Genomic DNA, 20,579 nt, shown 5'->3' on the forward strand with positions numbered 1-20,579 from the left:
TGGTGGTGGCTGTTTGTTGTCACTTGCCGATCAGCGAGCATGGCGCGTAGTCGAGCCATACAGGATGACCGAACCCAAGTACATACTGTACTCGTACTCGTATGCCTTTCAAAAGACTGCAGCATCCTACCCTTCATATACCCTCACAAACAAGAAAAAGAAAGAAGAAGAAACTCCCAACAAAATCCTCACCAAACACTCGTTATCCAACTCCCCCAACCAATCAACAAAAACACAATCAAAAGCAACCACACTCACTCAAGTACGGAGTACTCCGTACTAGTAACTCAACTACCGGACCCCCACAACTAGCCACCTACATAGTACACGGCACTAGATACCCCAGTCCCAGTTCCCCGTAGTTCCGGCACTTCCCCTCTTCATCCCCACCCATTAGCATCCCAAATCCCAATAGTCACTCCTCACTCACTATGCAGTCTACACTAGACCAAATCCCTAGTGAAATCCGGTAATCGCCTTACCAGACTACGCCTTCCCCGGGAGCCTAGTTATAGTCCCAACTACCAAAACCACACCAACACCCGATTCGAATTTCTCGTTGGCCAAACTAACCCATCCTCTACCGGTGTGGGCTGCGAACTGCAGGCTGCGGGGTGCAGACCTTACTTACTACCCTGTCATATAGCCTGGGATTGAGGGACGGACGGAAAACCGCGGTTCCGAAGCGCATTATGGGGCCTTCCTTCCTTCCTTCCTTCGGGAATTGGGATCACATGTTATATTGGGTTGGTGGTTATGGGTTCCGGTTGCGGGTATGTCTTAGTTTGAGGGATATATTGTTCTTTGATAAGTGATGACTAGCTGGGTATATTGGTGGCTGTTGTGGGATGGTAGTTGTGGATTGTGTAGTGTAGTGTGATGGGTTGGAGGTGGCAGGCAGGTGACTTTAGTTTCACGGGTGCCTGGGTGTGCCAGTGTGTGCCAGTGTGTGCGTGTCTGCATGTGGTGATCTGCATGCTAGGTACCTTTTAGGTAGATGGTCTGCGTGGAGGGACTTGGTCGGGCGATTCCTGCCGATACTACGATTACTCTACTATATTATGGCACACTAACCGGGTTGGTACATGTCTACGACGAGGTAGTACTTGATGGATATTGACAGTAATAGCTCACAAAAAAAAAAGTAGCAAATAAAACAGCTCGCTCCTCAGACGCCAGTCAGAACAAACAAACATCATGTCTTTTGAATAGAATAATGGAATAGGAAAATCACCCGAGGAGATCAGCAGGGGAGTAGGTGGTAGGTAGGTAGGTGTCCACGGGGAATCATCGGACAATTCCTTTCAGACCAGCACACGCATCCTGCGTCTGACAATCTACGCACTAGCTCCGTTCTCACCCTCGGCATTGTAGTCTGTCATTCCCTCATCCTGTCCATCGCCGCTCTCCCCGGCCAGCACCTTGGTCCGGGGAATCTGATGCTCGGGCAACGGCGTCCCCGGCGTCGCTGCAACCACGTTATCATTCTCATCCACGAACTCAAAGTTGTATCTCGACAGCAGATGCGGGATGGCCGAGAGCTGCGGACCATATCGTGCCGTGTTGTCGTATAGTTCGAACAGTGGGACCGCGAGGAGTTTCATGTTCTTCGGGACCGAGAGGACCTCTGCAATCAAGTCAATACCCGCACTGACAAATCACAAACCCAATAGTATGAGATGAAAAAGGAAGCTTACTCTTCTTGGGCAACTGAATAAAATACAACTTCTTGCACTCCTTCGGCCGAGTCACATGTCCCGGCAGGAACGGGTACATGAACGTCTCGAAATTCGGCCGCCACCATTGCGCCAACGTGTCACCAATCTCCCAGTCTTCGTTGACACCTTCGCCCGAGAACTGTGAGCCGACCGGCGCAAGACGCTCGTTGAGTCGTTTCTTGAATCCTTCGACTTCGTCGTCCTCGAAGTGGAGGTAGTCGCCGGGCCTAGATACCAACACAATTAGAAGGATTCCAAGCGGTGAGGACGTGGGACATACAGCTTGAAGAACGCGTTGGCAATTTGCAGCATCAGCACGTGGGGATGGTTGTGTTCGTGACAGACGAGGACACCCTCGCAGGTGCGTCTCATGCCATGTTCCTCGTAGTGCTCCTCCAGGCGTTTTAGACGCGCCAGCACCGAGGGGTCTTCCTCTGGTTGGGTCTCCTTGGTGCCGAATGTGTAGTTGGAGAGGGGGTACAGGCGGATGGTTTTGGGTTGTTGCGCGGAGAAGTCCTTGGGGATGATGGGGCTGTTCATGGTCAGTGTTGGCTGCGTGGAGCAAGAAGCGGTAGTGAGGTCGTTGTGAGGACGTACGGGCGAGAGCTTTGAATCGCCGTCGCGGTGGTGGTCGACATCTTCGCGGCCAAAATCAATGCGCAGCAAGTGAATGGTGCAACGAGTGGACGGGCTGAGGGTCAGGTACTACTAGTCGTAGTAGTGAAGCTTCCGGTGATGGATCGGAGCTGAGGCGGAGCTGCCTCGCCGTCGGAGCGCCCCGCGAAAACATTCGACCGCCCCGATGGCCAGCCACGCCATCAGTCAACTATCCCAGTTGCTCGTCGAGACAACAGGAGAAATCATATCAAATCATTTTTCTATTTCCGGTAATTCGTATCCAATAATTCTAACTACGATCGCCATCAACCCCAAAACACGCTGCTCCCATCCGTCCATGCAACATGCAACATGCAACCCACGCCAATCCAATCCCAACATAAGAGCATCATGTCTATCAGTACGGTAATCTGCCGGACTGTTTATCCAAACCATGTATTTCTAGTTTATAGCTTGGCGTCAAAGTCCTCGAACTCGCTGAGGTCCGTCACCGGGCTAGGTCCAGCGCTGACGGCCAGACGAGCCTTGAACTCGGCGACGCTGCTGATGTAGGTGGGGTGCTGGTCGTCAGCCGTGCCATTGACAACCCCGTTCGACTTGGCGGCATCCCCATCGCTCTTAGTCTCAATACCAGCCTGTTTCAGTTGGATACCCAGGTTGGCCTTGACCTGCTCGAGGAGCGGCTTGGTCTGCTGCTCAGACAGATTCATACCAGATTCCAAGAACGCCTTCAGAGTGGCCAGAATCTGGGCCTCGTCGCCGCTGGACACGTCGACATTCTCAAAGGCAGCGCTCAACCGATCCGTGTCCACGGCAAAGCCCGCTGCCTCCAGCTGCTTTCCGAAGAGCGAAACCAGCTGGGTCTTCTGCTCCTGAGGCTTCGTGGCATGCGCGTGAGCACCGGCCTGGGCTTTGAGGTGAATCGCCAGCTTAGCCCGCGTCGGGGACTGGGGGTCGACAAACTGCTCGTAGAACTGCAGAATGTCGGCCTTGGTCAAAGTCCGGACATTCGCGGCGTCCTTTTCGTTCTGCACGAAATCAAAGTATTCCGAGCCAACATGAGACCAGAACCGGTTGGTCTCAGAGCCCAGGTTCTTGAGCTTTTCCAACCTCTTGTTCACAACACTGCGTTTGTGGCTTTCAAAGTCTTGCTCCGACATGTTCTCGATCGACTTCTTGAAAGCGGTCAAGAAGGCGTCAATGCGGGACTCGAGGTAGGGAGCAGTGCGCTCACTCTGGATGATGACGCGGTAGCCCATGGTCGTTGCAGAGTAGCGGGCGCCACTCCAAACCACGTAGCCAAGCTGCTCCTTGCTCCGCAGTTGGTCAAATGCGGGTTCATCCGTCATTTGAGCCAAGAGCAGAAGCTTGGCCCGCAGAACGCTGTCGTCGAGATTGCCAATGAACAAGTAGTACTCAATGCAGTGGTTGACATTGGCGGGGTCCTTCAGGGTACGCTCGTAGATGTAGTTGGCCCCAGGAGGAAGAATCATGTTGCGCCGGACGTGCCACTGGGGCTCGGGCAGAGTACGGCTCTGGAGAGTCGACTCCACCAGGTCGGTCATGCGAAGTGCATCTTCCTTGTACAGGTTACCGTGAGCGAGCACCTCAATGTGGTTCTGACGGAGGATCTGAGGGAAGAAGCAGGATACGTCCTCGGCCTCAATGTGCTCCAACTCGGCCGCATACTGCTCGTTAAGCCAGGTCCGTTCCGCAGTCAGGTAGCGAGTGAAGTCGCCGACCTGATAGAAGGGCTGCTGGTACTCGGCGTTCTTATAACCCCGAGTGAGACGCTCTTTGATAATGCTGAAACGATCGGGCTTGACGACCAAGTCCCGCATGCTCGTAAGCACCTTCTCCAGGAGGACCGACATCTTGTCATTATATCCACCAACCGTGATGTCAAGACCGAAGATGCTGGCAGACAACTGATAGTCGAGGCCAGCCAGCTCGGCGTCGTAGGAGTACTCGGTCAGAGCATCACGGACCAGCTCGCAGTAGAATTTGGTCTTGACAAGATTGGCCGGAGTAGCCCAGACCAAGGGATTCCTCAATGTGACATGAACGGTCGCCTTGGGGACCCAGAAGCGGTCATCCTTCTTGTACCACAGGCGGACATGGTCGTCGTGACGGATCAGCTTGGGGGTCTTGGCCGGCTCGGACACCTCCTTCTTCTCCACGGAGAGCCTGGTTGGAACGAACTCGTTCTTGTGGGGCATGTGGAGTTCAGGCAGGCGACTCTCCGGGGAGGTCTCCGCAGCCTTGCGGATGCTAGCCATGAAATCTTCCGGGATATCCTCGATCTTGTACTCCGTTCCGTACCACTTCTCCCGGCAGTTCCAGTCCCCGGGGTAATCCTGGGCGACGATAACCATTCGGAAGTTGTCAGGTCGGAGGTACGACAACGCCTTCTTGACCAGCTCGGGCTCGAACTTCCGCAGGAGATTGCCGCTGAGCAGCCACTCTCGTGGGTACGGCTTCTGCATCACACTGCTCAGGCGACTGGTGAAGCGACTGGCAGGAGACTTTTGCTTGAACCGGAACTCGACCTCGGCCAGGTTCTTCATCTCATCGAAGATCCACTGCTGAGGCTCCCCCTCCTTGATCATGGCGATATATTCAAACACCGCCTCGGTGACCTCCCGGTGTTGTTTCAGTCCCTCCGGAGTCAACCGAATCGAGATGGTGAAGAAAGCGGATCCGGGACAGACAGGCATCACGCCTGCGGACAAGCCGTTGGCCCAACCCTTCGCTTTGATGTAGGAGAGGATACTGCCTGGGCCTTCGTGGCCAATCAGGTGGCTAAGGTAGCGGCTCGGCTGGGACTCGTACATTGACTCTTCGTCCATGAAGGGGAAGTAAATGTCGAGGGAGCGCATATCCATGACGGGTTTGGCGAAAATCTGCTTTCCGAGGTGCTCCGGCGTCCAGGGCTGGGCGTCATCCCAGCGGTTCTGGGGAAGGTCCTGGTTCTTCACATCAGAGAACAGCTCGCCGACCCACTGTTCCATCTCATCGAGAGAATCCCGGCCCAGCACCACCAACTTCATAAGGTTGGACGAGTAGTGCGCCTGATAAAACTTGATGAACTCACTGCGAACCTCCAGTCCCCGCTTTTGCGGCTCCTCTTTCAGAGTCTGCAGGTTTCCGGTGGAGAAGTGGTGGTACGGATGGGCGGGGTTGGACAAGGACTTATTGAGTTGCATGAGACGCCACAAGTCACTCTGCAAATTCTTTTTGTTTTCGGAGTCTACGGCGCGCAGCTCACGGTCCAACGTCGACTCCAAGAAAAGTGGCTCTACGAAGAACTGCGCAAACCGGTCCAGAGCACCGTATAAAGGAGATTCGGGTGATTTCGACTCGACGGTGCCGTTCGATGATCCATTGGTAGCGGCTTGGTTGGGTGTTTCGTCGGTAGAGGCAGGCGTGGCAGAAACCTCGAAAAAATAGTTGGTCTCCGTAGCTGCGGTATAAGCGTTAGAGGAACCCGAGTGGGATGCTAGATATTGGTTGTAGGCATTTTCCTTGGGATACTACATGAGGTTAATCGTAGTCTAGACCCAGCCGGAAAGGGGTCTGGTGTTTCAGGATGTGGCCACCTACCTTCTTGGTTCCCATGAAGAGCAGATGTTCTACCGCATGCGCCATGCCAGGCATGTCGTCTGCGTCTGAGAAGTTGCCAACATTGACATTGACGGCCGCACTGGCCTTGTCCGTGTCCGGATCATGCACCAGAAGGGCCTCTAGTTTGTTGGGCAGGCGAATGACCCGGTAGGAGCGATCATCGAGCTCCGGCTTCTCCAGGCTTTCAGCAATGCGCTCGATGGATCCCATGGTCGCGGCGCTGGAGGAAAAGCTAGCACGAAGTGTGAGGGGGAATGAGACGAAGGCGTGGGAGGAGCGCACGGCAGGCGATGAGCGACGGTCGGGAGCTGAGGGGAAGCGTGGCGAGGGGGAGGAGAAATGAGGGGCAATCGCCGCAAAGGCGCCTGACTGCGTAAATGAGCGAGAAGCTGGGGAGCGAAGATATGAGGGGCCTCTAGAGTTCCACAAGCGGCGAGTTGCAGGGGACCTTGGAGGCATCCAGAGAAAGGAGGGATTCGGTTGCCGGGAGGCACGGCCGCACGGGGACGCAGGCGTAGTTCAAAAGTGGCCGGAATGAAAGAGAAAGGGGCGAAAGGAGAGACCGAGGATATAAATAGACGGTCTTGGGAAGGAGAGAGAAAGGGTCAGCAAGGTGCCACGTCAATGTTGAAAGGAACGCGAGAAATTCACCAGGTCAATGGTCAAAGTATATGCACTGGCATGAAGCAGCAAGAGTGACTTGTCGGTGGCATACGCTGAACGAATGGACGATTTCCGTCGCTATGCTGCCAGGCGGTGAAGCCCCAGAAAGCGGTGAGGGCTTGGCCGGATGACGATATCGAGCCTCGGTATTTCCCATCCCTCCTTCCAGGCAAGGGTTATCCCATCATGAACATTAACTGGATCTAGATACTGACTACTGACGGGGGTCATACCATCTCATGATTAATTAGAATCTCTTTTCAAGTACAAAGGACGGTCGACCTCAATCTTAAAGCATATGCATGGCTGCTATGACGTGCGCATGCAGACTCAACCACCAAGAGCGGCGATCGCTCAAAGAATCGATGATTGAGTGATACGTACGGAGTACACTACTGGAGTACCCATCTACGGACATGTTAGACATATGTGCCCGACAGGTGTTGGTGTGACCGAAGTCGGCTTTGAACAAAGCCTCCAATTCTATCTGCGGTCCGCAGGCGGAAGCTGACATGGTTTATTGTGTCTCAGATGGATAGCGTGAATTAGTACAGTCTCGGCCCTGTTCAGGCCATTTATAAACACACTTGAGCAGCTGGCAACAGCCTCAGGGAACGTTCATTGGTAACGTCCATACATCAACAATTATTAACAAAGTACTATCAACAGAAGCCACAAAGCCAAAACAGCAACATCAATCTCATACCCAATTCCAGCATCAAATATCCCATTCATCCCCTTGCCATTAACCAAGCCAACCCAATCACCTCAAATCCAACGCCAAGCTCAAGGCCTAGCACTAACAACTCGTCGCACAAAGAGTCAACACCTCATTCGAATTCGCCTGGCAGCTCTTCACCTGACTACCTGCAGGAGGCACCCCGTTGGCCCAACAGATGCTCCCACATCCGGAATCACTCGGCACCACGCTCAGCGCACTGCCCGAGAAAGGGTCTCCAAAGACATCCGACAAGTCATAAAAGACCGTGTTGGTGTCTGTATTCAGAGTATAGGCGTAATTCGTCTGCGCCGAGCCGTCGAAGAGCCCATTCGGCGTCTTGGTGATCTTCAGAGAGATGCCACCGGACGTCGCGTCACGGTGGAAGGTCTCGCTGTAGCTGGAGCCTGGGGCGATGGTTTGTCTGGGTCCGATGGAACCGCCCACAGACCAAAGGTAGACGGGGTCGGTGCAGTTGTTTTGGACGACAGCCGAGCCGATGGCATGGGTTAGGGGGAGGAGAGGGAGGAGGGTGAATGCGAGTGTGGAGAGGATATGCATATTGACTGCTTAAGTGATTGTATTGAATCAAGATCAAGTATGCGAAGGCGAATCCAAGCGAACTGGTGCTACAGTGAAGTATTAGAAACATGAGGGCAAGAAGCATCCTATATATACCCCCTCCCTCAAATCATCCTCCTCCCATCCACACCCATTAACCCCTCATCCTACCCTACCTACATCATCCAGCTCCTACCGGAACAGCCAAGAACAACCCATACTCCTCATCAACCCATCAACCCTGACCCCAATCCCAACATCCAAACTTCTAAGAATAGATCCCCTCTTCCCACTCCCCAGTCCCAAGTTCCCCAGGCCTCCCGCACGCCATCCTCCCCAATACCAGTAGATCACACCTCAGCATCCACCATCCAACCCAATCCAATAACCCATTCCGTAAGGCCCCCAACCCACCCACGGTCCCCGCCAAAGAACCTCGAACCCTTTCCCCGCGGGGTCCCTCGATGTGAGACATTCCCGTCATACATCTCGTCCCATCTACGACGTCATTCGTGGGATTGTATGCATGCACGGGCAAGGATCCAATCACGGGATTTCTCGTACTCCGTTCGGCAGCATGTATGTAATATGTATGTATGTCTTAGACTTTGGGGAGGTTGGGTGGGTCGTTCGTATTGGTTTTCGGGGGCAACTATTTTATTTGGGGGGTTTTTTACTTTATTTTTTTTTTGTTAATGGATGGGTGGATGGGGTTATTGGATGTTTATGGATGTGAGGTTAGGTTGGGTTGGGTGGATGGGTTGATTGGGGTGATTGAGAGGGGGGTTTATTAGGTGGTCTGAGATAGGGGAAATGAGGACGGAAATGAGCGATGAGGATGACTGTAGGGATAGGATAGTTTCTAATATGGGGTTAAGTTTTGGGTTTTGGCCACTTGATGACTTTGCCTTCGCTTAAAATAAATTGAAGGTTTGGTCAGATGTATGGTATTACTGCTAGTGAGTCGGCAGTTGAGGAATGAATGGGTGGGTCAGGAACTATGAGACTGATGACATCAACACTGTCTTCTCTTATTAACTATAGTATGCTCTCAAGTACAGTATCATCCATCTCTGCAGGCTACAAGTGCAAAATCCGAGACAAAATGACCTACTGCCAACACATGCATCCCACACAAAGATCGCAACACCAATGCAAGTTTCAAAATACACCTAGCTTGCCACCGAACGAGGCTCCCCTGGGTTCTCCTTCGTCGGGGACCGGCTCTTAGGCTTGGGCTTCTTTTCTTCTTCGGTCTCACTCTCGTGCACATCGGCTCGCTCGGAGATCCATTGATAGGCCTCTTCTTTGTGGTGCATGAGCATCTCACTGAGACTGGTCTTGGGCGATTGAACGAGTTGGCCGTAGCGCTTGGATGGCTTGCGCCGTGTCTCGACGCTGTTCCAGACGCCGTGCGTATGTGAGACAAATACGAGGGAGTTCTGCTAGGGTATAAGTATGGTCAAAAAGTTAAAGGGTAGAAAATAAAGCTTACATCCTTGTACCACCGCGACAGCCAGACCTGCGTATGGGAGGCGATGGCGCGAACCGGGTTCTCGGCCACAAACGAAACCACACTGTTGACTCGTTTGTACAATGTCTCTGTTCCAGTGTCAGCTGCTGTCCCAGACTCAGAGACAGATTACCCACCTCGGTTGATTAGTAGATTGGCTACCCCGTAAAACGCATTGCCGATACCCATGAAGAAGATTTCGGTGGCCTCGCTCGGTCTGCAATTGTCAGATCCGATCGCATGTTGACTATGGTCGTCGTCGTTTCTCACTCACTCGATATAGTTATCCCACAGGTATCCTGCTAATTCCTCGGTAGCAGTAGGCCGATTCTCGTCTTCTTCCTCGTATTTACCAGATGACTTCAGGGTCAGCATTTAACTCAGGAACCAAGGAAATTATAAGGCAACTTACAGGATCGATCGTTACATGCTTGGGGATATTAACATCAATCACCGCATACCCCTTGCCGACAGCCCATCCGATGTAGTCCTTCATGACATCAGCCTATCACTGTCAGCGCCTGTGTAAAACGACGGGACAGGTACATACCAGCCAGCAGTTGTGGGCCTCCAGCTTGTTAGTGACGGGATGGGGCAAGCCCATGATCTCTGGTCTGTTTATGGTCATTAAAGGATTAATCGCATCCATCGAAGCACTTACGGATCATGAAATATCACCAAAAGAGGCACTGATTGATGATAGTTGGGACTGCACGGAGTATTAGCACGCGCCAGTCTCATCGCGCTTTGACCTACCTTGCTAGAACTTGGTTCTCGAATGACTTGGAGATGGCCGTCCGATAAATGAAGAGTGATGTGAGCTTGTAGTTATCGTAGAGTTGTTTCGCCTGGTAAGCACGTATGACATCTGCAGAGGTTAGGGTGGTCCTGCAACAGGGAGTCATCTTACCATGAAGTCTATCAGTGAAGAGCCCATCCTGGGGAGGCCCCTTCGGATACATGCACTGCCAATAACGCGACTGGATCATCATCACGCGCCGTACAGTAGTGGTTGCCAGCGCAGAAGGTGAAGTAGTATGGAGTCGATCCGGCGGGTCTCCCATCAGAGTCTTCGTGACTGCAAGTGCTGACTTTGAAATGGACCTGAAGTTATAGCCACCCTAGCAAAGTCATTAGTCTACCATCATGGCCCAAGCCATGTGCGCATACCTCGAGACAGACGGCAACTTTGCCGTTAGCAAGCGTCATGAGCATGTGTGTCATGTGGGCGTAGCACGAAGGTGTAACAAAACACCCTCCAAGCTCATCGCCCGCAGCTGCATCAAAACCAGAGGCAACTAGTCCATGTTAGCAATGAGGTGCATCCTCTGGTAGAAGATTCGCTTACCAATAACCAGATCTGGGTTGAATTCATGCGCGATCGGCATGACAACCTGTTGAAAAGCATACATGTAATCGCCATCACCCATGCCCTGGCTGGGCCAAGGTATGTTCACATTTCTCCACACATGTTAGCAAGCTCCGATTAAACAGACAATTGCAACACATACCTCCCAACGCCTGCGCCTTCACCGCAATGATCCCAATCACCCTCTTCACCCCCAGGATAGAACTTCCCATCCGAATACACATGGAGTGAGATGTATAGTACATTAGGGTCATCATAGAAGGCTTTCTGGATCCCATTCCCTAGATAGAGTAAATTGCCTGAACTTTGTGCTTATAAGAGCTGCTAATTACCATGATGAACGTCCCTTGATCGGTCAGTATCTTCTTGAACTGAATATGGGAGGCAAAGCATACCAGTCAAGGATCAGAATCTTTCTACACCGGTCTCCAAGTCGGTTCTGACAGACACGCGTCGCCACAGAGACATTATTAAACAGACAAAATCCCATCGTCTTGTCCTGTTCGGCATGATGCCCAGGAGGCCGGATGACTGCGATGGCATTTTTTACTTTCCGGGTTGCAACAGCCAAGCATGTCTCGATCGCTCCACCAACTGATAAGATTGAAGATGCAAATGTCAATTTATTGAAGTAGATCGAATCACGTGTGTGTTCCAATGCAATCAACTCGTCATCAGACATGTCTATCGACCGTTAGAATATGCAGGCCTCCAATACTATGGACAAGACTCTACCTTTGGTGCTCGCTACAAATGCAAAATGATCGGGCGTATGAATAAGCGAGATTTCTGCTTCGGTGGCATTGCGAGCATCGATGCGTTTCAGCGGTCGTGCCACAAGGGGTCGACACGACTCCGGGTCATCAACAAGCCCTGCTCGACAAAGCTCCTTGTAGATGTAGTAGATCCGTCTAGGATCCTCTGGATGAACGTCCGCTGTCGGTCGCACTTCACAGTGATAGCGCATCTGAACATCATAGCATAACCCTGAAGGAAGGGAGGCAAGAGGAAGCCCGGTGCGGGCAATTGTATCCTCGTCAGTCCAGTCGGAATTCTCCTCGACAAGACTATCTTGCTTATCGAAGTCTTCAGTAGTGGCATCGCCAGAGTCGACTGATTTGGGCAGGCTTTTCGGGGGCGATACCCCTTGGTTTTCTGTATCTGCCGCGTTCTCTGTCCGCGAGTCTCCCGAGGGTTCAGAGAGCGGCAGCTTCACACTCTGACCCAGAAGCGGCGGTGCAATCGATGGGTCTGACCTACCATTAAGCTGGCCATTGCCCTGAAGACCAGGATCATTGTTTGTCCAGCCATGTGAAGCAACAGAGGGCAGGTTGTGAGAGCCCGCCTCTCCCATGACGGTATCTTCGTCTTCGTCCATTGCCATTGAAATTGACAGTGAAGATGCGCTTATTTCTCCCTGATCCAGTAGGCTAGGAGCGCGCACCTGTCATGGTCCAACCCGCAGTTGAAAGTAAATGGGACCTATCAACAGACGGGAGAGTTCGCAACAGAAACAGATGGGATAACCACAAACGCAAATGGTCCAGGAGACAGGTGACGAATAGGTGAAACACAAAGGAGAGACAGGTAGGAAATTGAAAGGATACCGTGGGAGGTGGCGTCTTTGGGACCAACACTCAAGGAGGACCGAGGCAACTGTACTGGGGTTGCGAGAGCAGTAGAACAACAAGGGAACTAGATAGTTACTAGGTCCGAAGCTCAGAGGCCCTCCACGGCGACAACCAATGTAAGAGAGGCCAGGCCAGATTAGGAGAAAGGGAAAGCGTGGCAGAACACGATTAAGAGGCCGTCTAGACAACTACGGGTGGCTGTTGATACAGTAGGCACCGCAACGCGCACACCAGCAGAGACGATCTGGTCCAGGAGTTTGGGATCAATGTAGCTCTAAAATCCGTGGTCTAGCTGCCCTCCACGTGACTTGATGGCCGCGGACCCCCCCACGGTCCACTCAAATGTTCAGGCAAGGGCGGAGAATCGGTCGAGAGAGATGGCTTCCGATCCGCAAGGCCGGATTTGGCTTCCCCTGGATTGGGACGTGGCATGGGCCAGAGGCAAAATTATGGTCTCGCTCCTGCGCTCACAGAGTTCCGAGAATTTCCCGCGGTTTGCCGAAGTCGATCAGAACGCCTTCAATTCACTGGCCGCAGGGCTTAGTCACCGCCGCAGCATTCCACCCCGGGGCCAGGTTTCCGAGAGGCACCTGCTGCATCTACACTGCTACGGAGATATCATCCAGTCGTGAACAGGGGGAAGATATGAACATTGTATCATTTCATTAAATTTGTACGTCATCATAAGTTTTTACGCTAGGAGTTAAGGTGCTCTCACGCTCTCCATCACGGTCGGTTCCATGAGAGTCGCCTGCGCTCGTCTCACTCAAAGCACACTTCTGAATTCAGTTCGCCGTCCTGATTCCTACTGGGCATCAACACCAGCGATGTAGGCTAGAAGCAATGTTAGCAAAACTGTCACGAATATTTCGGAAGCAAAAGAGGTTTTTACCAATGAGGTCAACGACACGGCGGGAGTAACCCCACTCGTTGTCGTACCAAGAGACGAGCTTGACGAAGTTGGGGTTGAGGGCAATACCAGCCTTGGCATCGAAGATGGAAGAGTGGCTGTCACCGTTCAGGTCGGAGGAGACGATGTCATCCTCAGTGTAGCCAAGGACACCTGCGAACGAATTAGTCCTGATACATGACAAGCGTGGAAGCTACCAAACTTACCCTTGAGCTCGCCCTCGGAAGCGGCCTTGAGGGTCTGCTTGATCTCGTCGTAGGTAGCAGCCTTCTCGAGACGGCAGGTCAAGTCGACAACGGAGACGTTGGAGGTAGGCACACGCATGGCCATACCGGTGAGCTTGCCGTTAAGAGCGGGGATGACCTTGCCGACAGCCTTGGCAGCACCAGTGGAGCTGGGGATGATGTTCTGGGCAGCAGTACGGCCACCGCGCCAGTCCTTGCTGGAGGGAGCATCGACGACCTTCTGGGTGGCGGTGTAGGAGTGGACGGTGGTCATGAGACCCTCAACGATGCCGAACTTGTCGTTGATGACCTTGGCAAGGGGAGCCAGGCAGTTGGTGGTGCAAGAGGCGTTGGAGAGGACGTCGACGTCGGAGGTGTAGGAGGTGTTGTTGACACCCATGACGAACATGGGGGCATCAGCGGAAGGAGCAGAGATGATGACCTTCTTGGCACCACCCTTCAAGTGGGCGGAGGCCTTCTCCTTGGTGGTGAAAACACCGGTGGACTCGACAACGTAGTCGGCGCCAGTGGTACCCCAGGGGATGGCAGCGGGGTCACGCTCAGCGAAGAAGCGGATCTTCTTGCCGTTGACAATCAGACCCTCCTCGTAGGTCTCGATGGTACCCTTGAACTGGCCGTGGGTGCTGTCGTACTTGAGCATGTAGGCCTGTTGGATTGAACGCCATTAGCCACCTGCTTATTGGTCTGCAGTCGACCAGACGGAGGGTAAAACATACAGCATAGTGGGTCTCAATGAAGGGGTCGTTGACAGCGACGACCTCAACACCACCGTGCTCGATGCTGAACAGCTACTGTCAGCATAGCTCTTTCAAGAGGAGAGCTGATTGCGATGCTCCCCGATCCGTTGGAAGGACGGTAGGACAGTACTCACGCGTTACGGAAGACCTGTGCCGTCGGTTAGTTCCTTCCATCTGAGGTAGCCAGCATGGGAGAGCAACTTACGATACGTCCGATACGACCGAAGCCGTTGATACCGACCTGTACGGCGATGATGTGAGTCAGGGATCATTGGGCGAGAAGCTGGACCATAGCTGGTCGCGTACCTTAGGAGCCATTGTGTAGATGTGTCTGTTGGTGGCGGGGTAGTGGTTAGTCCAGGTTCGTCGACGATGAGAGTGAAGCTTCTCAGAAGAGGAAGACGATGACGATGGGAGGATATGGCAGGGAAGAGACTCACTTGGAAGATGGATTGGATGGGAAGAGGAGATGAAAGCTGGATGATGAGGAGGAGGGGAGAAAAGAGAAGAAGAGGTCGGCGGCGGGGGAGGGGAAGTAGAAAAAGGGTAGCGACCAGTGACTGACGCAACGACCAGGTTACCAGGCCAGCTGGGTCCCTCCGCTCCTGATGCCGCGCCCAGTCGAATCCGCACACCGGGGAGACGGACGGGGCAAAAGCTACAGCGAGCTCTGCCACCGTGCCACGGCGTGGGAAATGGGTCAATTGTCAGCTTGGGTTCCCGGCTTGCGCCGCTCCCCAGTTCCCCAGCAGCCTTTCCGGTTTCATACACCGGGCAAAGCAGGAGAGTCACGATATTTGGATCTCCTGCTACCCCTCGGTAGCTGCCGTCTGGACCAATGAGCGGCCTCCATCTCCAGCACGCCGGGTACTCGCTCCTACCATGGCGAGAATCTTTTGCCAGTCCTTCGGGATCAATTGAGTCCTTCTACCTAGGTTACGGGACTCGATCTCGGGAAGACGGGCCCATCCTCAGGGCTCTGCTACGATCCTACCCGTAGGCAGCCGCGGCGGCGAGGCACCCGATGGTAAACATGATGTAATGGAGATAATCGGCCCATCGCATGGCTTCTCCAAGTTTCCTTTCACGCCGCCAGTCAACAAAAAGAGGGGCAGCCGGCCTTGCCGCTTTCGGCCCCGGGTAGCTCGGCCCGGACTAACTATGGTCCGGTGCCCCTCATTTTGGAGTCTCGCGGCTGGACCCCAAGGCGGTGCCTCTTTCCACCCCTCTTATTATTGATTATTGATTCTTGACTCCCGTTGTCTGGCCCCTCTGGGTCTCTCCCGTCACCTAAAAAATTCACCGGAGACCATAACGGATATCACGCGCTCATCACATTTTTTTTTCCCAAGCGGGATCTGTGGGATATTATTCAATGCTTCAGGCTCCAGTAGTCAGGAGTCGGTCCATCGGCATCGGCACCTTGGCGAACGAGGCGTGCGTATTTACAATAGACCCATGCTTAATATGACATGATGCTTTGGCCTCTGCGGTACACTTCACCCCTCACGACACGACGAACACGGAAATGTCAGGTGCAGTGCAATTGACGCATGTGGCTGAGCAATGGAAATTGACTGGTTGGACAAATAGCAACGCTGATATTGTAGCATTAATAGTATTCCCCAAAAAAACTAAAACCCTACACTCTCCTGGACTATTGCATATATACCCAGTACCCACATCAGAATGGAGCGCTCGTTATTCAAATCATAATGGCAACCACGATTTCGACTGTAGCACAGCCAGACTGCCCTGCTCTCGATCATGTTAGATCGTCACTATCCTGGATGGCTGCAAAACGAAAGACGGCATCCTGGGCCAATTCGGATTCCACCGCACGGTGGTCCCATTCATCATACTGCCATGCAAGGCAAATGCAACCTGCCAATTCAAGCGTGTGACATTAGGTTGCCACGGTATGCCGAGAAAGTGTTTCACCGGCCTCACCGGGGTCGATGCTGGGTGTCAGGAGATGGGAGCCGCGAGACAAAAAGCATAAGCAAATCCTTCGCCACTCATTAACCTTCCAACGACCGGGGTTGAGGTCTCACCACCTCGGATTTCTAATACAATCTACTAGTCATTCATTTGCCATCTATGTCATGCCAGCTAGTGGCAAGTACAGAACACGAGGTCACGACCGATGTGTGTCTATTATAATGATAAGGGGTCATAGCGAACGATATCGACAGCATGAATAGGTCATAAGTATAACATGTCCCATCACAAAAGCTAGAAAGCTAGTGTGATGCCAGAAAGGCGCAGATCCATTTCGGATTTGCTCTCACTCCATTGACACCACATCTATAAATACACAGGAAGCAAGGTCTTCGCAAAATGCTTGCACGTCATCCTCTTATCCTGACGTCTACTCTTCCTTGACACCACCCCTCCAGTTCTTCTCCGCGTTCTCAACGGACGCCTTGTCGCTCTTGATCTGGCCCTGGTTCAGGAAGCTGTTGGCGGCCTTGAAGGGGCGCTGGAGATCGCCAGTGGCGGGCTTTCCGAAGACGTGAATCTTGACCAGGTTCGCCTCGAAGGCACCTTTGAGAGGGATGATCGACTGGATCAGAAGAGGGTTGGTGTACTTGAAGTAGAGGTGCATCACACCCATCATGCCGACACCCATCAATTGGCTCCTCATCAGCTGGCGCAGCTGCTGCTTGTCGTACTCCATGTTGGTGGTGGTCACCGGACGGGGCTCCTCGCCGCTTCCCACGGGAGCAGGCTCCACATATTTCAGGGTAGTCAAATCTGATAGCTTGATTAGTTGTGTGTAGCCCAGCGGCAGAACAACAGAAGCGTACCATTCTTTTTGTTGATCTTGGACTGCGTATAAAGGTAGATGCCGAGGATGATCACGTTGGACAAGATGTACATGCCACGGACCAGAAGAAGGACATCGGGGTTTTCGAAGGGAACCTTCTTGGCCAGCTGCATCATCACCACGATGATGGCCAGGTTTGTGCTGCATGCCAGGCGAATTGTCAGCGGTCATCACTGGAGTAGTTCCATAACGCAGCAGAGAGCATGGTCACCCGTGTCGCATGCAGGAAGGGATAGCAGGGGGGTAGACTTACACTTGAGGAGACACCATCTTGCCGGTAGTACTGAGTGCAAGGACCCTTGGGAGATGAGGAGCAGCACACGATGGGGTGAAACTGGAGAGTGATGGAGACCACGCGTGCAAGGACAGAAACTTCCACGAACTGCGGAACTGGAGCCCCGGGGAAGTCGGACAGCTGTCCTGATAGACAATGATCACGTGAGCGCTCTTTTCTCCTTTAGGCTTAGTTGTATCGGTGAGACACGCGAGCCAAGATAATAACAGCGATAAGGCAGGATAAGCAGATGATTGGCAATATCATTACCCCTTTCAGCGGCTACCAATGGAGAAATCGAATGCCCAGTGCAGCCTCAGGCAGAAGTCCGCCCGCAGACAGAAGGCACAGATCACCTGCTTGCTTAGATAATCTGATGAGCAACTATCATGCTCTGCGCGCTCTCCTGCCAACCTCTGCTGTGTCGTTGCGAACTGCGCAAAAGCCTCCACATTACGTTATGAAGAACCCTTTCAACCCCTTCTCCAGGAAAAGGGCTCCCGGAACATGGGACCTGGAGCAATGATACCTGTTTCCAGGCCTGCTGTGTCTGGCGTCTGGGGGATCAACTACTGAATGACTCTACGCCCAGCGATGGTGTAGACGCTCAGTCCCAACCCCCATGAGCCCGATCCAGCTGGACCGCCGCTGGAACTCGGATGGCTCCTTGGGGAACTGACAGGCTACGGCCATGCAGAGCGTGTCTCTCACTACCTTTGCAACCGCGACCGACCACCACCTGACGGGCGATGGCATCTCGGTGGTTGGAAGCTGAGCAGCCTTCCCGAACGGGACTAGCGCCGCTCCACGTTCGACGCCCGTCTTTAGCGACCAGGATGGCTCTGACATTTCTGACTCCTTCATCCATCAACAACGCGCGTGCTTGTGCTATATCGGATCGCCTCACCATCCACAATCGCGCTCTATCCCTTCCAACCCTCGATTGACGCGACATTCTCGCCCCTGCGGCCCCAAATCTCGACGCTTTTGCAAAATGCCTGGTGGAAAGGGAAAGTCTATCGGTGGGAAGGCCGGCTCCAAGGACTCTGCGGGGAAGAGCCAGAAGTCCCACAGCGCAAAGGCTGGTCTGCAGGTCCGTATTCGTCCTTTATCCCTTTTAGCGATGATATTCCATGCATCCCATCCCATGCCGTGTAGCGGCGACCTACCGGTGAAGCTCTTATGACATGGGATTTTTCTTTACCCCTCACGTTCGCCTTCACATTCGCACGAGCACGCGTTTTTCTTTTCAATCAAGGGAAAGCACTTGTGGCACTATACGGGCGGCGGATGATCACTGTTCACGCGACTCAAATGGGGGTTGGCTGTCTCCCACCCTTCCGAGTCCAATCCACCTCCCGAAGCTTTGTTTTCATCTATTCTTGCCAACTCTATCTACTATCATAAGTTTCCGCCACTGACATTCTATTCCTGTAACAGTTCCCCTGCGGTCGTGTTAAGCGCTTCTTGAAGAACAACACGCAGAACAAGATGCGCGTCGGCGCCAAAGGTACAACGCTCCCCTCGCAGCTATCGCCACTGCACCTTTGTCTTCTGCCCAAACCATGCTGACAAATCATTCGTAGCCGCCGTCTATGTCACCGCTGTCCTTGAGTATTTGACCGCCGAAGTGCTCGAGCTGGCTGGAAACGCCGCGAAGGATCTCAAAGTCAAGCGTATCACCCCGCGCCACCTGCAGCTCGCCATCCGTGGAGACGAAGAACTGGATACCCTGATCCGCGCCACCATTGCTTTCGGAGGTGTCCTGCCGCGCATCAACCGCGCGCTCCTGCTGAAGGTCGAGCAGAAGAAGAAGAACAAGACCGAGGCTTAAATGATGGTGGATACCCGACGAACTATGGCGTTTGGTGATTGATGATCGTTGAATGGGGAAAATCGAGGAACGTGACTTGACCGTGATCTTGATCCCACTCCACCCTCGCGAACCGGAAAATCAGGGAGATAGGGAATCAGGACACATCTCACACGAACAACCCCACCGTTTTATTCACGACGCTGCAAAGCTCGAAATGTTTTTCTAGGTTTTCGCGTCCTTCCCATCTTTTATTTTACTATTTCCCCCTGATAGCTGGATGTCTTTTGTATCTCCGTTTTTGTGTCAGATTCTCTCCACGGGCGCTAGTAATGGGAAAAAGGGGATTTTTTTTCGGTAGTGGGAAAGTTATTCTTTGTCTCTTTTTTCTTATTCATTTTCTCCCTTCTACCCCCTTTTGCTATGTACGCTGTTTTATTCCTTCGGCTTTCTCTTTAATATGAACGGTGTCAAGTCTGCTTGTTTATTTTTCCTACTATATCCATTCATTCGATCCTTGTCATACTCTGGACCGGACGGCTTAAAGGAGTCGTATGGGATAGTAGATCTTATCCCCACTGTACCAATTTAATTTAAACCCGTAGGTGACTTCAGAAATTCGTGTTGCAAGTCCTGTGTTAAGCTCTTAGTGGCTAGATAGTAGTCATGCGAACGAGACATTTCCACCGACTCATTACCTGAACCCATGAAACCGCAAATGCTATAGAGGTACATACTTCGGGTAGTCAGTAAATGAGGGAAAAGATCATAACAGACGCTACTATAGTAGGAGTCATCAAAAAGATGGAAAGAGCAATGTCGTCTATATATATATACTACAGTCTAAGTCCCGAAGCGACCATAGGTTTGTACTAAACAAACAAGGTAACTGATCAAGCTCTGAGGCACCGAACACATACAAATACACAAATACAGTCAAGGGCGTTAAGGAAAACGGATGCAGGGCCCCGGCGAGGCCACTGCAGGCCCAACCCATGCCCAATGGCCCAGGATATACTCCGGACGCAAGCCCGCCGTCGGAAGGGGAAATCACGAGACGTCATGTCGGTCATATATTGCAGTGTCATTGGGCCAGTTGCCCGGGCATCCATCCCTAGGTAGGAGAGGCACACAGCAAGTCCAAGGAACTGCACCTGCAAGAATGCAAATATCCGCCCGCCGGGTTCGCCACCATATCTGAGTCCCTTGCCCACGCCATGCAAGTCACCCCATTGGATTACCCCTGCAGGCCAGGGAAAATAAATCTCCAGAGAACGAGACCGGTCCCCGGCAACAGCTGCACTGCATGTGTGGTATGCCGACAACGTTCGGTCAATTCCGCCACGCCGCCCTCA

General features: G+C 52.8%; 7 protein-coding genes across 7 annotated transcripts; 1 reads left to right on the plus strand and 6 right to left on the minus strand.

The window, feature by feature from the left end:
* Positions 1–1,087: 1,087 nt before the first annotated feature.
* Positions 1,088–2,433, minus strand: BO80DRAFT_417415 (cleavage and polyadenylation specificity factor subunit 5). Its single transcript, XM_025718217.1, has 4 exons — positions 2,316–2,433; positions 1,999–2,250; positions 1,698–1,945; positions 1,088–1,627 (listed from the first exon to the last, which is right to left on the minus strand). The coding sequence occupies exons 1-4, from the start codon at positions 2,354–2,356 to the stop codon at positions 1,338–1,340; spliced, it is 831 nt and encodes a 276-aa protein (XP_025570531.1). The 5' UTR covers positions 2,357–2,433; the 3' UTR covers positions 1,088–1,337.
* Positions 2,434–2,590: 157 nt separating this feature from the next.
* Positions 2,591–6,641, minus strand: BO80DRAFT_417418 (a-pheromone processing metallopeptidase Ste23). The gene is made up of 2 exons (XM_025718218.1): positions 5,940–6,641; positions 2,591–5,869 (listed from the first exon to the last, which is right to left on the minus strand). The coding sequence occupies exons 1-2, from the start codon at positions 6,417–6,419 to the stop codon at positions 2,783–2,785; spliced, it is 3,567 nt and encodes a 1,188-aa protein (XP_025570532.1). The 5' UTR covers positions 6,420–6,641; the 3' UTR covers positions 2,591–2,782.
* A 512-nt stretch (positions 6,642–7,153) lies between these two features.
* Positions 7,154–7,963, minus strand: BO80DRAFT_429325 (putative BYS1 domain protein). Its single transcript, XM_025720441.1, has one exon. It carries the CDS (start codon positions 7,900–7,902, stop codon positions 7,423–7,425), a length of 480 nt encoding a protein of 159 aa, XP_025570533.1. The 5' UTR covers positions 7,903–7,963; the 3' UTR covers positions 7,154–7,422.
* Positions 7,964–8,908: 945 nt separating this feature from the next.
* Positions 8,909–12,462, minus strand: hdaA (histone deacetylase hdaA). The gene is made up of 15 exons (XM_025714554.1): positions 11,520–12,462; positions 11,180–11,468; positions 11,117–11,130; positions 10,927–11,065; positions 10,764–10,876; positions 10,586–10,713; positions 10,326–10,536; positions 10,172–10,283; positions 10,077–10,124; positions 9,966–10,029; positions 9,828–9,920; positions 9,690–9,775; positions 9,553–9,632; positions 9,398–9,504; positions 8,909–9,344 (listed from the first exon to the last, which is right to left on the minus strand). Exons 1-15 carry the CDS (start codon positions 12,166–12,168, stop codon positions 9,075–9,077), a joined length of 2,403 nt encoding a protein of 800 aa, XP_025570534.1. The 5' UTR covers positions 12,169–12,462; the 3' UTR covers positions 8,909–9,074.
* Positions 12,463–13,175: 713 nt separating this feature from the next.
* gpdA (glyceraldehyde 3-phosphate dehydrogenase GpdA) lies at positions 13,176–15,067 on the minus strand. Its single transcript, XM_025720442.1, has 8 exons — positions 14,748–15,067; positions 14,614–14,638; positions 14,513–14,548; positions 14,442–14,455; positions 14,287–14,350; positions 13,532–14,216; positions 13,308–13,478; positions 13,176–13,249 (listed from the first exon to the last, which is right to left on the minus strand). The coding sequence occupies exons 2-8, from the start codon at positions 14,623–14,625 to the stop codon at positions 13,221–13,223; spliced, it is 1,011 nt and encodes a 336-aa protein (XP_025570535.1). The 5' UTR covers positions 14,626–14,638; positions 14,748–15,067; the 3' UTR covers positions 13,176–13,220.
* A 1,377-nt stretch (positions 15,068–16,444) lies between these two features.
* BO80DRAFT_429328 (PHO88 family protein) lies at positions 16,445–17,257 on the minus strand. Its single transcript, XM_025720443.1, has 2 exons — positions 17,118–17,257; positions 16,445–17,064 (listed from the first exon to the last, which is right to left on the minus strand). The coding sequence occupies exons 1-2, from the start codon at positions 17,251–17,253 to the stop codon at positions 16,679–16,681; spliced, it is 522 nt and encodes a 173-aa protein (XP_025570536.1). The 5' UTR covers positions 17,254–17,257; the 3' UTR covers positions 16,445–16,678.
* Positions 17,258–18,171: 914 nt separating this feature from the next.
* htz1 (histone H2AZ) lies at positions 18,172–19,714 on the plus strand. Its single transcript, XM_025714553.1, has 3 exons — positions 18,172–18,504; positions 18,852–18,921; positions 18,998–19,714. The coding sequence occupies exons 1-3, from the start codon at positions 18,406–18,408 to the stop codon at positions 19,243–19,245; spliced, it is 417 nt and encodes a 138-aa protein (XP_025570537.1). The 5' UTR covers positions 18,172–18,405; the 3' UTR covers positions 19,246–19,714.
* Positions 19,715–20,579: the final 865 nt, after the last annotated feature.

This window comes from Aspergillus ibericus (genome assembly GCF_003184845.1).
Source record: "Aspergillus ibericus CBS 121593 unplaced genomic scaffold BO80scaffold_61, whole genome shotgun sequence".
In the NCBI taxonomy this organism is placed as follows: Eukaryota; Fungi; Ascomycota; class Eurotiomycetes; order Eurotiales; family Aspergillaceae; genus Aspergillus; species Aspergillus ibericus.